The sequence below is a fragment of the Panulirus ornatus genome, chromosome 73 (assembly GCF_036320965.1).
Source record: "Panulirus ornatus isolate Po-2019 chromosome 73, ASM3632096v1, whole genome shotgun sequence".
Classification (NCBI taxonomy): Eukaryota; Metazoa; Arthropoda; class Malacostraca; order Decapoda; family Palinuridae; genus Panulirus; species Panulirus ornatus.
The window spans coordinates 7,878,758-7,896,759 of NC_092296.1; the positions used below are offsets into that span (position 1 = coordinate 7,878,758).

General features: G+C 38.6%; 1 protein-coding gene across 5 annotated transcripts; it reads left to right on the forward strand.

Moving 5' to 3' along the window:
* Positions 1–70: 70 nt before the first annotated feature.
* Positions 71–15,242, forward strand: mtTFB1 (mitochondrial transcription factor B1). 5 transcript variants are annotated; one of them, XR_011712559.1, is made up of 2 exons: positions 71–434; positions 14,953–15,242. XR_011712559.1 is itself a non-coding variant. In XM_071660978.1 (2 exons), the coding sequence occupies exon 2, from the start codon at positions 4,842–4,844 to the stop codon at positions 5,844–5,846; it is 1,005 nt and encodes a 334-aa protein (XP_071517079.1). In that variant the 5' UTR covers positions 304–434; positions 4,839–4,841; the 3' UTR covers positions 5,847–8,190. The 5 variants fall into 5 exon arrangements, 3 of the variants coding, with proteins under 3 accessions (XP_071517079.1, XP_071517080.1, XP_071517077.1); XM_071660978.1 differs by lacking the exon at positions 14,953–15,242 and adding an exon at positions 4,839–8,190 and having other exon boundaries at positions 304–434; XR_011712560.1 differs by lacking the exon at positions 71–434 and adding an exon at positions 441–744.
* The last annotated feature ends 2,760 nt before the right edge of the window (positions 15,243–18,002 follow it).

An 18,002-nucleotide genomic window follows, 5' to 3' on the forward strand; every position in this document is an offset into this window, starting at 1 on the left:
AATTATCTTTTGTTTTAATTACAATGCCCAACAATATTTTTTATTTTAATTAACTCATTTAGTTACAATAGTTTTTTATATAACTCGACCGCTTTTAAAGTGTCCAGTCGTTTGTCGAAGTATTTGATACTTTAGTCATACCACCCCGATTCTATATTAGATTCTTTTTAAATCAACAGAAATTTACAACAAAAACCTTTTTTAGAACTTCTAACAACATGCTTTAACTATTTAAGTATCACAAATTTTTTTTTAATCCATTAGTGAATATAGAGTTGAATCGTATTCAAGAAAATACCGTTGAATTAAAACGTAGCTCTCCATTAATTTCTTCGTAGGGACGTAGAATTCGGAGGAATTCTAACGTTTCTGCTCCTCTTGAAAATTCATATAAACATTGAAGTTGTAAACATTACGAAGCGATTAACAATTTAGTAAGCATTCTTAGTTGCCTTCAAAGTGAGAGAATAAATTCAGTGGGTCTTGTTTAGGAACTGGCAAAAAATTTGAGCAGGACTTTAAGGCAAGAAAAAAAATCACTAGGACAGCCTGACCAACTGTAGATATAATCCTATGATATTCATATCTACATTATTTAACTATTAAGTATATACAGTGTACTGACATTGCAACACGTAATAGATTATTATTTTAGTTGACTTAGGTGGTTCCCAAGCACTTAATTATTACACTGGTCATGGTAAACCAGTAGCACAGCATGGCTCCATGGTAGCCAAGCATTCAGTGAGTACAGGTATTGTTGTAGATCATGAATTTAGGTGTGACATTTTCTTGGATTGTATTACTTAATCTTAGGAAGTAGTATTATGGGTTGTGTACATCAGAGGAAAATAATCTGGGGTTGATGTATGTAATGAGTAGGAATTATCCTTGTGAAAATATGAAGAGAACCTTTATTGGACCTCACTTAGTAATAGAAATGATGATAGAATTATTTTATTTTATTTTTATACTTTGTCGCTGTCTCCCGCGTTAGCGAGGTAGCGCAAGGTTACGGGTAGAATTATACTGACATAAAATTTCATCTGCTGTTGGGCATTGCACGACTGCTTGCTGTGTCATCTGTGTGATGACTTCAAGCACGGTTTTTGTGGTAGTTAGTCTTAGGGGGTAACTGGTATATGTCTACCAGAATATTGACATTAAGGTAAATCTTTGATAAGAGTCCAGAGTAGAAATGCAACTTTTCAAGGTTTGGTATTTTATCTTTTATCGTATGAATTCTTTATTGTGACTGTAAGGAATGATACAAGAGTGTTGGGTGTTATTTTACTGTCATTTAAATGACTTTTCAACATGAACTCGGTAGTGGTATGGCTCTGAGGGATGGGAGTAATGTGTTTTAAATGATAATACTGTAGGATGTGGAAATCAAATGATATGCCTTTTTGATGCTTTTGTAAATAAATCTTTATTACTATTGTTTATTCTTACTAAGAATGTATGGTATTTATTTATTTATTTATTTTGCTTTGTCGATGTCTCCCACATTAACGAGGTAGCGCAAGGAAACAGATGAAAGAATGGCCCAACCCACCCACATACACGTCCACACACGCAAATATACATACCTATACATCTCAACGTATACATATATATACACACACAGACATATACATATATACACATGTACATAATTCATACTGTTTGCCTTTATTCATTCCCATCGCCACCCCGCCACACATGAAATAACAACCCCCTCCCCCCTCAAACAAAGGCCACATTCGTTCACACTCAGTCTCTGGCTGTCATGTAAAAATGCACCGAAACCACAGCTCCCTTTCCACATCCAGACCCCACAGAACTTTCCATGGTTTACCCCAGACGCTTCACATGCCCTGGTTCAATCCATTGACAGCACGTCGACCCTGGGGATAGAATGTATGGTACTTAGTATATTTCCACCATGGTTATTCATTTGGTTGGCATTGTAAACAGTAAGCTCATGCATTTTAAAGAGATCAAAGAATCTGAGTTTGTGTGGAAGAGATCTTATAAGCATTAATTCGAGCCCTAATTTGGTGATCTTTTTCAGTGCTGGATTTCAGATGGTTCACTGTGTAGGGTAATCCTGTTTTGTGCTTGAATGTTTACTCTTCTCGCATACCTGCAAATCTCAAACCATATACATTACTACAATAAATTCTTAATAGCAATGAACATTACTGTTAGAATAGTGAGTGGTCTCAAGAGTGAATATTGATATGCATTTGAAGTTATTTTGTGAAGATAGAGAATAAACTAAATCACTGTATTATTCAGTTAATACATAAATGTTTGTTGACACTCGTGCATGCAATTTTTTTCAACATGATATTGATGCTAGTCATTGCATAGTTATATAGCTAGGAATTGTATAGTCATATAATGTCTGATATTTAAGTTTTCTTTACTGTATATTTGATGATTCCTTTATGGATGTACAAATTGAGGTATAAGTAACAGAATAAGCTTTACAATGTCATAGTGTAGTTGTATAACTAGGCTTTGTGTAGTTCTATAATGTCTGTTACACTGGTTCAACAAAATTTTACTTTTTTTCATCCCACAAACTGAAATAGGTGGAAATAGGTGAAATAGTACTTTTTATGCTGAATTTTAATCTGTTTTTAGAATTCTTCTGTCAGGCATGGTTATGACAGAGCAATGAATTTTACTATGTGTATATTGCTTATAAATAAGGTTGGTATTACACTTATAAACTTGTATCTGAAATGTAAAAGAGTATGATTTTTGGCAATATTTGGCCTCAGGAACATCTCTCCTCAGTGACCAGCAGTAATCTGCTAACATAGAGGGGTTTCACTTTCCTTGGTACCACTTTTCCATGTCCAAAATGTCCTGTGAAATCTTTTGCTGTGCTCATCACTGACTGCCCCAAGATTTTCCGGGAAAAAGTCTAAGTGCGACTACAAAAAGTGAATTTTTAGGCACATATTGCACCCCAGAGCTTTATATGAAGTCTTGAGATCTTTTACATCACAATAGTTTTTGATTTGTGATTCCCAAAAAGATCCTTGCAAACTTTCTTAAATGACAGCCAAGCAGTTTTTTCTACTTCATTTAGCTCTTCATCGAAATTTCTATTTCAAAGCAGTTCTCTAATCTGTGTCCCTACAAAAATACACTCCTTGATTTTTGCATCAATGATTCTGGGGAATTTTTTCATCAAATATGTGAATCCATGGCCAGTTTTATCCATACCTTTGACGAAGTTCTTCATCAACCCGAGCTTAATGTGCAAAGGAGGCAGATAAATTTTCTCAAGATCAACAAAAGGAAAAATTTATGACATTCTTCTTCAGTAGAGTCAGTGATGTTTGTTTTGGCCTGACTTTCTTCGCATAATGATTTTTCTTGGCTGTTCCACTTACAGAGGAAATGACAGAACTTCATGTAACCAAGTTGCATTCTGAGTAAAAGTGCTACAACCTTTAGGTCACCACATACGTCCCACTTTAAGTCACCATACTTAATATTTTCTAAAGGAAGCTTCATGTTATCATACGATTCCTTCATGTTACCTGTGTGAGCCAAAGTAACAGAGGGTAACTTATTTCTTTTGTGGAGTAGAACTGCTTTCAAGCTTACTTTTGATGAGTCAGTAAACAAGCACCACTCACCTGTGTTTTATTCATGGCCAAGTGCCTCCATAACATAACTAACATCATTACAGAACACCAAACCATCTTCAAGGGAGAAAATTCCTTGAAAATGATATGGCAATCAAGAAAATATCAAACTTTATTTTCATTCTGGAGAAGATTCCAGCCCAACTTGGAACGCAAAAGTTCTGCTTGCTACTTAGACAAATTTTAAGTGGTTCACTTAGTTCTCTTGAAGAATAGCTTTCTTAAATTGTTGGATCTGTATTGTCCTCTACTTGGTCTACTTTCTCATCATCAGACTTATCGTTACTCATTGTCATGTTTCGAGGCTCTGGCGCAGGGAATTCCTGACTCTGAGGTACTGGCCTCATACGAGATGGTATATTAGGATATTTAACAGTATGTTTGGATTTTGATGTTACACCATTTATGTGTCAGGGAGAAATAGTACTCTGAAGCATAATCTTTGGGTTCTCTCCAAGCCATAAGAATGGCAAAAGGCATATGGCATGAACCTTTTGCTCATCCTAAGAGAAACCTGACACATGTGACATAAACTTTTATCCTGGTCTCCCACTTTACAATCAAATTAATGCTTATAGCATTTCTTAATTAGGGGTATAAAGGAACGTTTTTGCAATATGAATGTCAGTTCACTGCAGCCGTAGCAGAAAGAACTGAAAATTTACAGTCTCGGTATTATAATGGTGATTGGAGTACCAGCACAACACTTGAATACACAAAAACACAATCTATCAGCAGAGTGGAAAAGACTTTGTTTGCAAATTGAGTTCTTGGGCACTGTTTGCATGTCCCAACATTTCCAGTCGCATTTCTTTAGGCCCCTGGTGACTCATTTATCTAGGCTTGTGCTTTCAAAAAGAAGCTATTGCACTTCACAAACAATGGAAATAGCTGTGTTTGTTAAACTTTTTGTTTCAGATGTTCTGTAGAGCGCTGATACATATATATACTGTACATAATGATATATTAGTATGCTGGAAGAAAAAACTTTGGGTGGTAGAGAAATTCTGAAAACATATCTGAATTCAGCATACAAAAATACATAATTTTTTTCCCTTAGGACAAAATTTTTGTTGACCAGTGTTATGTAAGATTTCCTTACTGTATATTCAACATTTCCTTTGTGGATTTACAGATCGAGGTATAAGTAACAGAATAGGCTTTATAATATGGAAATGTTGGCAGGTGATGGTTGGTGGGTCAGTCTCGACAGCCAAGCAGGTGGCTGCTGCAACTCTCAGACTTCCCTCACTACCCTCCCCTAGGGACCTTGTCAGACTGTACAAGGTAAAAGCAGTGAAGCATCTCAGCCAGAATTTCTTAATGGACCATAAACTGAACAGCAAACTAGTTCGTAGCAGTGGACGTGTTCGGAACTGTCATGTGTGTGAGGTTGGGCCAGGACCAGGTGGCATCACTCGCAGCATTCTGGAACAAGGAGCAGCTCGTCTCACTGTAATAGAGAAGGACCCTAGATTCTTACCGATTTTAGACCAACTGAAAGATGCCTCATTTGGTAAACTTGATATTGAATTGGGGGATGTTCTCACTTTTAATATGGAAAAGATCTTCTCCTCAGATCTGACACAGCCCTGGGAAGGCAATTTGCCAAAAATTCACCTTATTGGAAACTTGCCTTTCAATGTTGCAACACCTTTGATTATTCGATGGTTGAAAGATATTAGTTTGAAACGCAATGCTTGGGTGAATGGCCGTGTGCGCATGACTTTAACCTTCCAACTGGAGGTGGTACAGCGCATGGTGGCTCTCCCAGGACACTCTCAACGGTGTCGTCTGTCTGTTATGTGCCAAAACTGGTGTGATGTAACCCATAAGTTTACTATCCCAGGACGTGCATTTGTCCCAAAGCCAGAGGTGGATGTTGGTATTGCTCATTTTGTTCCACGGGTTGAGCCCCTGATACCACTGGATTTCTCTCTTGTAGAAAAAGTTGTGCGTTCGATATTCAGTTTTCGACAGAAATATTCTAAAAAAGGAGCTGGAATGCTTTTCCCAGAGGCGAGACGGGATGAACTGGTAAATATGATGTTTACTGTAGCAGATGTAGACCCTGCATTACGACCTTTTCAGATCAGTATGTCCGAGTTTAACCGCTTGTGTCATTCTTATGCTGCCATACTGGAACAGCACCCATCTTTAGCAAAGTTCAATGCTAGAGAGGGTAATGTTTAAAGTGTTAAAAGTATTTATGATGAAGGAATCAAATATGCAGGAATTGGATAAGCAGAGAATTTTGCTTTTTCATGTACAAGTGATTTTAGGAGAGTTACAGGTTTTACCATGTTGGCATTAAACATTGTTGTAAGGTTTCAGCAGTATAATTGCTGGGACACAGCCAATTTTTATTAATCTTTTAATGTAATATTGCTTTTACGTGAATTACAGTAATATTGGCCATAGTCCTAATTGGGTGCTAGTTCATTTTCTTTGTTAACACCCATGCTGTTATTTCAGTTTGTTCCATGTAATTCTAGTATCACATTGAATTTACTGTCTTATATTTATGTACACAGTAGTTACCAGTGTATGGTGTTACAGAACTTGGTGTGCATAGTGAAATGCTGGCAAATTTGTATCATTGCCAGTGGACAAGTTGTGGTACTAAGGAGTCTATCATTTCTCACTTATTAGAAGTAGTGTAGCTTTGAAGCTGTGGCAGCATCTGTACAACATCCCTAGCTTTTGGGAAGCAGATTTTATGATTTTGAATATTTGAGGTTTCCAGGAAACAGCAGATATGGATATGGTTATACCCAACATATTTACGTTATTTTAGGATGGGTTGAATTGCAGTTTTTAAATTTGAACCTTTAAGATCAGTCATGATTCAGTTTGGGCTTGTAAAGCACCTTTTTTTTTTGAAGCTGTAAGAAGAATAAAGCTATCCTTTTAGAGTGGAAGAAAATCATATTGAAAATAACTTGAGCCTTTCATAATCCATACACAAACTAATGTGCTACCACTATTAGAGATTTGACAAAAAAGAAAAAAAGACTATGTGAATTGTATGTATCTTGACTACCTAAAGGCATTTGACATTGTACCAGTCATGAGGCTGGTGAAGAAGCAGGATCTTCAGCCAGTAACTAGAGGGAGACCCCATTGATGGATTGAAAATTATATCCGTGAAAGGTAACAAAGCACTCATGTTTGAATATGTTTACGGATGATGATCAGGCCATAAAAGACATTAAAAGCAAGGAATTGAATCCATTTTCAAAGGGATAACTGATGAAATTCGAGCTTATGCATTGTAATAAGGTTAGAACACAGTGAAAGAAGGCCACATTACAAATATTATCTAACAGCAAATAAGCCTCAGGAATCTTTGTGAGAGGGACCTAGGAGTTGACATTGTACCTAACATGTCAACAGGTCACACCTTAGGAGAACAGTAAAGGGAATAAACTTCTGCTGGCAGCTATTAGAATTGCATTCAAGTGTATTGATAAGGAGATATTCAAGCACCTGTTCAATTTCTATATTTACTGTGCTCTTCAGGTTTGGTCTTTGTTTTATTGAACCACAAAAAACTAATAGAGAAGGTCCCCAAGAGACAGCAAAATTTTTGTTTTATTGAACCACAAAAAACTGATAGAGAAGGTCCCCAAGAGAACAGCAAAAATAGTACCAGAATCAAGAGAGCTAAGTTACACTTGGAGGTTAGATGCCAAAAATTTGTCCTCCGTAGAAGAGAGGAGTAAAAGATTACTTGATCCTAGAATTTGAATTTTTGAACCAGCTTGATGACATCAGTAGTGGTAATTTCTTGAAAATAATAAAAGGATAAAACAGCAAATGGCCATGAGTTAGGCAGAAAACTTTTAATAACTGAAAAGATGTAAATAGTACTTATAAAGTATGAGAGGAGTGGATGAATGACAGGAACTGAGTGATGAAACTGTGAATGTAGATAGCACTCAGAAATTTAAGAAGCTGTATGATAGTAGAGAAATTTGAAAGAGATGGGGGCATCATGAGTTCAGAAGTTCCATGCCATACTGTATAAATTAGTATTCACAGTTTTGCCACCACATATGTATAGACATTTATATTTTCTACTTTATATATTGATGGAATAATTGTTATATTGCTTTTAACTGTATCACAGACTGTATTCTCCTTTTAATCAATTTGGTATAAAAAGTTTTGTTTTCTTCCTTAACTTTGGCACAAATTACAAAGCGTTCTTGATTATTTCCATTAACTCCTTTGTGTATGGGACTGGCCTGAGCTACCTAATAGAGTAAGATTATGTGTTATGACACATGCTGAAGTCTTTTATTGATTTGTGTATCAAATTCCTTTAGTTTTTGTAATGTGGAGAAATTTTGATAATGAAGGGAAAAGTATTTTTTAATACAACAAATCTAAAAAATAAGTAAAACTGTGATAGACAAATGAGTCAGTTGTGTACATGATGATGATATCTGCTGTATGTTCAGTCATTTTTCATTATATGTTTTGTATATATCTATGTAAATACAAAGTATGAATAAAGTATGTTCCATAATAACAGATGAAGTTACAGTAACCTGTAAAACACATTGTCCTTCCTTTTACAAAGGTAATTCAGCATTTATCATTCATTGTAGAATTAAGCTTTTTACAACAGAAGATTTTTGTAGCTTTAAATTCAGGGCAACACAAGTAAAAGTTTCATTAGGGACCTACACTTGTCAATTTCTGAATTAATTTATGGCTGACATACCTGTGATTACTATTGTTTGCTTCAGACCTATGAAATTATTGGTTGATTATGAAGGTTTTTTTTATGTTAGCTGAGAGCCTTACTGTCTCTGGAAATACTGCACTGGAGTTGCCATCTGCCAGTGGCCTGGTAAGGATGAGACACAAAAGGCCGAGGAGCAGCATTGGAGTCTACCACTTATGCCAAGGTTAAAAGAGATGAGCAATTGAGGGTGGTGGCACTGAATGTGAATGGGATGACTGGTGAGAGTAAAAGGAGGGAGATTGTGGAGAGGTTTAAAAGTTATAGCATGGATGTGCTAGGGATTAGGGAAACCCACATCCTTGGGGAGGGTGTGTGGACTGAAAATGAAAATAATGAATGCAAGTTATGGGAGGGCAGGAAAGGAGATGTGGTATGGACGGGAATGAGTGAAAATTATTGGATAAAAGCCAAAGAAGGATATACAGTTCTACTATCACCAAGAGTACAGGAGGGTGTTTTAGAGCATGAACAGAATGGATCAGGAACAGTTTGGGTGAAAGGAAAGATTGAGATTGTGAAGTATCCATGGGTATGTGTATATGTGGCTGTGAATACGAAGTCTGTGCATGGTAAGGATGAAATGAAGGTTTTCTGGAGAAATTTGAATAGAATGTAAAAAAGGTTTTGAGAATAAGAGAAACATGGTTGGATTGGGTAATATGAATGCGAAAGTGGGATGTGATGAAATTTGCAAGATAGACACTATATGGGGAGTGCCTGGAGTAAATGAGAATGAAGTTATCTTGTGGAAAGTTTTAGAATAATAAGGAACTATACTGGATGGAAGTGAAAAAGGAAAGAGGTGGATGTAAAGGTTGAAGTGTTGATGTGAAAAGTATGGTTGGGAATTGCTGAATCAGAAGGGAAAGGAAGATGGAATATGGGAGAAGGGGAGGCAGCAGTTGTTACATGCATGGGTATGGAGAATGGAAGGAAGAGGATACAAATGCAGGGGCCTATAGCAAAAAGGAATGTAAGAAGGGCAAAAATTCTAAAGATGGGAAAGGTACCTGGAGTGGATGAGATTACAGCTGAAATGCTGAAGTATGGAGGAAAAAGTGTGATAGAGTGGATGCATCTTATGTAATTTAGCATGGAAACAGAAGTTTGTACCTGAGAATTGGCTGAAAGCTATTATCATTCCTTTATTCAGAGGAAAAGATGCTAAGGATGTATGTAGCAATAACGGGAATAAGTCTGTTAAGTGTGCCAAGAAGAGTGCATGCAAGAATATTGACTGAGATTGATGGAAATGACTGAATGCAGAATAATTGGAGAGCAAAGGAGTTTTAGGAGAGGTGTGGATCAGATTATTGTAGTCAAGATGACCATTGAAAAGTATTCATTGAAAGATAAAAAGTTGTATGCAGCTTTTATGAATCTGGAGAAAGCATATAAGAGTCAAGTGGAATGCTTTACGGGATTTGTTAAGGATATATGGTACAGGAGGATAAGTGTTGGATAGTGTGAAAGCCTTCTGTAGAGGAGCAAATGCATATGTAAGAGTGGATGGAGAGCTGAGCGAAAGTTTTGGGATATATGTAGGTAAGAGGCAGGGCTGTATATTGTGTCTGTGGCTTTTTAATTTTTTTTCTCTAATACATAATCTCCATTTCCTGAGATAGTGAGGTAGCTCCAAGAACAGAGGACTGAGCCTAAGAGGGAAAATTCTTACTTGGCCCCATTCTCTGTTCCTTTTAGAAAATTAAAATCAGGAAGGGAGGATTTCCAGCCCCCCCGCTCCCTCCCCTTTTAGTCACCTTCTACGACATGCAGGGAATACGTGGGAGGTATTCATTCTCTCTCTCTCTCTCTCTCTCTCTCTCTCTCTCTCTCTCTCTCTTTTATTATTATACTTTGTCACTGTCTTCCGCGTTATTGAGGTAGCGCAAGGAAACAGACGAAAGAATGGCCCAACCCACCCACATACACATGTATATACATACACATCCACACATGCACAAATACATACCTATACATCTCAATGTATACATATATATATATATATATATATATATATATATATATATATATATATATATATATCTTTCTTTTCTTTTTTTTTAAACTCTTCGCTATTTCCCGCGTTAGCAAGGTAGCGTTAAGAACAGAGGACTGGGCCTTTTTTGGAATATCCTCACCTGGCCCCCTCTGTTCCTTCTTTTGGAAAATTAAAAAAAACGAGAGGGGAGGATTTCCAGCTCCCCGCTCCCTATATATATATATATATATATATATATATATATATATGTATATTTTTGCTTTGTCGCTGTCTCCTGCGTTTGCGAGGTAGCGCAAAGAAACAGACGAAAGAAATGGCCCAACCCACCCCCATACACATGTATATACATATGTCCACACACGCAAATATACATACCTACACAGCTCTCCATGGTTTACCCCAGACGCTTCACATGCCCTGATTCAATCCACTGACAGCACGTCAACCCCGGTATACCACATCGATCCAATTCACTCTATTCCTTGCCCTCCTTTCACCCTCCTGCATGTTCAGGCCCCGATCACACAAAATCATTTTCACTCCATCTTTCCACCTCCAATTTGGTCTCCCACTTCTCCTCATTCCCTCCACCTCCGACACATAAATCCTCTTGGTCAATCTTTCCTCACTCATTCTCTCCATGTGCCCAAACCATTTCAAAACACCCTCTTCTGCTCTCTCAACCACGCTCTTTTTATTTCCACACATCTCTCTTACCCTTACATTACTCGATCAAACCACCTCACACCACACATTGTCCTCAAACATCTCATTTCCAGCACATCCATCCTCCTGCGCACAACTCTATCCACAGCCCACGCCTCGCAACCATACAACATTGTTGGAACCACTATTCCTTCAAACATACCCATTTTTGCTTTCCGAGATAATGTTCTCGACTTCCACACATTCTTTAAGGCTCCCAGGATTTTCGCCCCCTCCCCCATCCTATGATCCACATCCGCTTCCATGGTTCCATCCGCTGCCAGATCCACTCCCAGATATCTAAAACACTTTACTTCCTCCAGTTTTTCTCCATTCAAACTTACCTCCCAATTGACTTGACCCTCAACCCTACTGTACCTAATTACCTTGCTCTTATTCACATTTACTCTTAACTTTCTTCTTTCACACACTTTACCAAACTCAGTCACCAGCTTCTGCAGTTTCTCACATGAATCAGCCACCAGCGCTGTATCATCAGCGAACAACAACTGACTCACTTCCCAAGCTCTCTCATCCACAACAGACTTCATACTTGCCCCTCTTTCCAAAACTCTTGCATTCACCTCCCTAACAACCCCATCCATAAACAAATTAAACAACCATGGAGACATCACACACCCCTGCCGCAAACCTACATTCACTGAGAACCAATCACTTTCCTCTCTTCCTACACGTACACATGCCTTACATCCTCAATAAAAACTTTTCACTGCTAACAACTTACCTCCTACACCATATATTCTTAATACCTTCCACAGAGCATCTCTATCAGCTCTATCATATGCCTTCTCCAGATCCATAAATGCTACATACAAATCCATTTGCTTTTCTAAGTATTTCTCACATACATTCTTCAAAGCAAACACCTGATCCACACATCCTTTACCACTTCTGAAACCACACTGCTCTTCCCCAGTCTGATGCTCTGTACATGCCTTCACCCTCTCAATCAATACCCTCCCATATAATTTCTCAGGAATACTCAATAAACTTATACCTCTGTAATTTGAGCACTCACTCTTATCCCCTTTGCCTTTGTACAGTGGCACTATGCAAGCATTCCGCCAGTCCTCAGGCACCTCACCATGAGTCATTTTTTTTTTTTTTTTTATACATCTCAACGTATGCATATATGTACATACAGACACAGACATACACATATATACACATGTACATAATTCATACTGTCTGCCCTTATTCATTCCCGTCGCCATACCGCCACTCATGAAATGAAAACCCCCTCCCCCGCATGTGCGCAAGGTAGTGCTAGGAAAAGACAGCAAAGGCCACATTTGTTCACACTCAGTCTCTAGCTGTCATGTATAATGCGCCGAAACCACAGCTCCCTCTCCACATCCAGGCACCACAAAACTTTCCATGGTTTACCATAGATGCTTCACATGCCCTGGTTCAATCCATTGACAGCACTCAACCCCAGTATGCCAAATTGTTCCAATTCACTCTATTCCTTGCAAGCCTTTCACCCTCCTGCATGTTCAGGCCCTGATCACTCAAAATCTTTTTCACTCCATCTTTCCACCTGCAATTTGGTCTCCCACTTCTCCTTGTTCCCTCCACCTCTGACACATATATCCTCCCTGTTAGTCTCTTCTCACTCATTCTCTCCATGTGACCAAACCATTTCAAAACACCCTCTTCTGCTCTCTCAACCACATTCTTTTTATTACCACACATCTCTCTTACCCTTGCATTACTTACTCGATCAAACCACCTCACACCACATATTATCCTCAAACATCTCATTTCCAGCACATCCACCCCCCTCTGCATGCCTCACAACCATATTACATTGTTGGAACCACTATTCCTTCAAACATACCCATTTTTGCTTTCCATGATAACGTTCTCGACATCCACAGTTTTCAACACTCCCAGAACTTTTGCCCCCTTCCCCACCCTATGGTTCACTTTCACTTCTATGGTTCCATCTGCAGCTAAATACACTCCCAGATATCTAAAACACTTCACTTCCTCCAGTTTTTCTCCATTCAAGCTTACCTCATGATTGACTTGACATTCAACCCTACTGTACCTAACAAGCTTGCTCTTATTCACATTTACTCTCAGCCTTCTTCTTTCACACACTTTACCAAACTCAGTCACCAGCTTCTGCAGTTTCTCACCCGAATCAGCTACCAGCAGTGTATCATCAGCGAACAACAACTGACTCACTTACCAAGCTCTCTCATCCACAACAGACTGCATACTTGCCCCTCTTTCCAAAACTCTTGCTTTCACCTTCCTAACGACCCCATCCATAAACAAATTAAACAACCATGGAGACATCACGCATCCCTGCCACAAACCAACATTCACTGAGAACCAATCACTTTCCTCTCTTCCTACACATACACATGCCTTACATCCTTGATAAAAACTTTTCACTGCTTCTAACAACTTACCTCCCACACCATATATTCTTAATACCTTCCACAGAGCATCTCTATCAACTCTATCATATGCCTTCTCCAGATCCATAAATGCTACATACAAATCCATTTGCTTTTCTAAGTATTTCTCACATACATTCTTCAAAGCAAACACCTGATCCACACATCCTCTACCACTTCTGAAACCACACTGCTCTTTCCCAATCTGATGCTTTGTACATGCCTTCACCCTCTCAATCAACACCCTCCCATATAATTTCCCAGGAATACTCAACAAACTTATACCTCTGTAATTTGAGCACTCACTTTTATCCCCTTTGCCTTTGTACAGTGGCACTATGTAAGCATTCTGCCAGTCCTCAGGCACCTCACCATGAGTCATACATACATTGAATAACCTTACCAACCAGTCAACAGTACAGTCAACATCCTTTTTTAATAAATTCCAGTGCAATACCATCCAAACCTGCTGCCTTGCTGGCTTTCATCTTCCTAAAGCTTTTACTACCTCTTCCCTGTATACCAAATCATTCTCCCTAACCCTCTCACTTTGCACACCACCCCCGACCAAAACACCCTATTTCTGCCACTATCATCAAACACATTCAAAAAACCTTCAAATTACTAACGCCATCTCCTCACATCACCACTACTTGTTATCACTTCCTCATTAGCCCCCTTCACTAGAGCTGTATCATCAGCAAACAACAACTGACACTTCCCAGGCCCTTTCATCCCCAACAGATTGCATACTTGCCCCTCTCTCCAAAACTCTTGCATTTACCTCCCTAACCACCCCTTCCATAAATAAATTAAGCAACCATGGGGACATCACATACCCCTGCCACAAACCGACATTCACTGGGAACCAATCACTCTATAACACTATCACACTATCAATTAATATTCTTGCTTAAACTTTTCCTGGTATATTTAACAGACTTATTCTGCTACAATTGCTACATACATCCTTAGCACCTTTTCCTTTGAATATAGAAATGATAATAGCTTTCACCCAATCTTTAGCACAATCTTGTTTCCATGCTAAATTACATTTCAGATGCATCCACCCTGTCACATCACACTATCTTTATTGATGAAAAATTTTCCATGTGTATTTTTCATATTTTCAAATTCAAGGTAATGGAATCCAAAAGTAAATCTATGTGTCTAACTCTTTTGAAATTTATTTTTCAAGGAAACTCCCTCACTTGTCCTTTTCAGCAAGTGCTGCTGTGCTGTATACTTTGTAAACAACCTAGTAATCTTTTCACTAAAAATTCTTCTTCCATGATTCATATTGACAAATTTCATAATATGTTTAAGCATAACTGAGAAAGTACCCTTAAAAGATACCATTTGTAGTGAGCTCAAATGACAGATATGTATCTTTATACTTTCCAGTGTATCATCAGCCTGTATAGATATATAATGGATAAGACATCAGCAGACAAATGGGAACTCATTGAAGCCTTGTACCAACATGGGACTAATACTGAGGCTCTAAAAACTGCCTTACCAAAGTGGTCCACATCTCAGTTGAATGCTACAATTCGTCGATTTCGCCGACGTGCAAAGAAGGTAGTATATCAATAATAGTTTTTTCTCTAAATCAGTGATATTGATAGCATGAATATACATTTTGACATATGTTTCTTATTCACTTTATGTTCCTTATTCACTTATCATTGTTTGTGATCATCAAGTGATACTCATTATATTTCTGATGTGAGGTATGTTAGAACTTTGAGTGGGAACAGATATTTGGTTATTGAAATTTAAATAATCTTTCGTCAGTATTTTGTTGTCACAAATTGTTAATCTAGCCAAGAGTCAGTGTGAACGTGAAAGATATTTTAGATGTTCCAGTTGGGAAGTGTTTGCAAGTTTGGGATGTAAGATAGAAGTCACAAGTTGAGATTATGCTAATTGGCATTACCTGTTAGGAAAAATCTGAGATATAATGGTATTTAGGCTAATAATTTTTGGATTGGGACAGGTTCATTTGAATTATTCCCATGGAGAATAAGTGCAATTCAGTTTCTGTGAAGCTGGAGCTAAGTGAGACATTGATAAATGACAGCCAGTAAAATTTTATAAATACCTGTTAAGTATCTGTCACATCTCTCTGATCCTAAGATGCTTAATCCCTTCACTGCTGCACGTCATGATGCTCATGGAGATAGGCTCATAATACTCCATGCATCATATGATGATTTTTCCCATTATTATATTTTATTTATTTATTTTGCTTTGTCGCTGTCTCCCATGTTAGCGAGGTAGCGCAAGGAAACAGACGAAAGAATGGACCAACCACCCACATACACATGTATATACATACACGTCCACACACGCACATGTACATACCTATACATCTCAACGTATACATATATGTACATACAGACACAGACATACACATATATACACATGTACATAATTCATACTGTCTGCCCTTATTCATTCCCGTCGCCATACCGCCACTCATGAAATGAAAACCCCCTCCCCCGCATGTGCGCAAGGTAGTGCTAGGAAAAGACAGCAAAGGCCACATTTGTTCACACTCAGTCTCTAGCTGTCATGTATAATGCGCCGAAACCACAGCTCCCTCTCCACATCCAGGCACCACAAAACTTTCCATGGTTTACCATAGATGCTTCACATGCCCTGGTTCAATCCATTGACAGCACTCAACCCCAGTATGCCAAATTGTTCCAATTCACTCTATTCCTTGCAAGCCTTTCACCCTCCTGCATGTTCAGGCCCTGATCACTCAAAATCTTTTTCACTCCATCTTTCCACCTGCAATTTGGTCTCCCACTTCTCCTTGTTCCCTCCACCTCTGACACATATATCCTCCCTGTTAGTCTCTTCTCACTCATTCTCTCCATGTGACCAAACCATTTCAAAACACCCTCTTCTGCTCTCTCAACCACATTCTTTTTATTACCACACATCTCTCTTACCCTTGCATTACTTACTCGATCAAACCACCTCACACCACATATTATCCTCAAACATCTCATTTCCAGCACATCCACCCCCCTCTGCATGCCTCACAACCATATTACATTGTTGGAACCACTATTCCTTCAAACATACCCATTTTTGCTTTCCATGATAACGTTCTCGACATCCACAGTTTTCAACACTCCCAGAACTTTTGCCCCCTTCCCCACCCTATGGTTCACTTTCACTTCTATGGTTCCATCTGCAGCTAAATACACTCCCAGATATCTAAAACACTTCACTTCCTCCAGTTTTTCTCCATTCAAGCTTACCTCATGATTGACTTGACATTCAACCCTACTGTACCTAACAAGCTTGCTCTTATTCACATTTACTCTCAGCTTTCTTCTTTCACACACTTTACCAAACTCAGTCACCAGCTTCTGCAGTTTCTCACCCGAATCAGCTACCAGCAGTGTATCATCAGCGAACAACAACTGACTCACTTACCAAGCTCTCTCATCCACAACAGACTGCATACTTGCCCCTCTTTCCAAAACTCTTGCTTTCACCTTCCTAACGACCCCATCCATAAACAAATTAAACAACCATGGAGACATCACGCATCCCTGCCGCAAACCAACATTCACTGAGAACCAATCACTTTCCTCTCTTCCTACACATACACATGCCTTACATCCTTGATAAAAACTTTTCACTGCTTCTAACAACTTACCTCCCACACCATATATTCTTAATACCTTCCACAGAGCATCTCTATCAACTCTATCATATGCCTTCTCCAGATCCATAAATGCTACATACAAATCCATTTGCTTTTCTAAGTATTTCTCACATACATTCTTCAAAGCAAACACCTGATCCACACATCCTCTACCACTTCTGAAACCACACTGCTCTTTCCCAATCTGATGCTCTGTACATGCCTTCACCCTCTCAATCAACACCCTCCCATATAATTTCCCAGGAATACTCAACAAACTTATACCTCTGTAATTTGAGCACTCACTTTTATCCCCTTTGCCTTTGTACAGTGGCACTATGTAAGCATTCTGCCAGTCCTCAGGCACCTCACCATGAGTCATACATACATTGAATAACCTTACCAACCAGTCAACAGTACAGTCAACATCCTTTTTTAATAAATTCCAGTGCAATACCATCCAAACCTGCTGCCTTGCTGGCTTTCATCTTCCTAAAGCTTTTACTACCTCTTCCCTGTATACCAAATCATTCTCCCTAACCCTCTCACTTTGCACACCACCCCGACCAAAACACCCTATTTCTGCCACTATCATCAAACACATTCAAAAAACCTTCAAATTACTAACGCCATCTCCTCACATCACCACTACTTGTTATCACTTCCTCATTAGCCCCCTTCACTAGAGCTGTATCATCAGCAAACAACAACTGACACTTCCCAGGCCCTTTCATCCCCAACAGATTGCATACTTGCCCCTCTCTCCAAAACTCTTGCATTTACC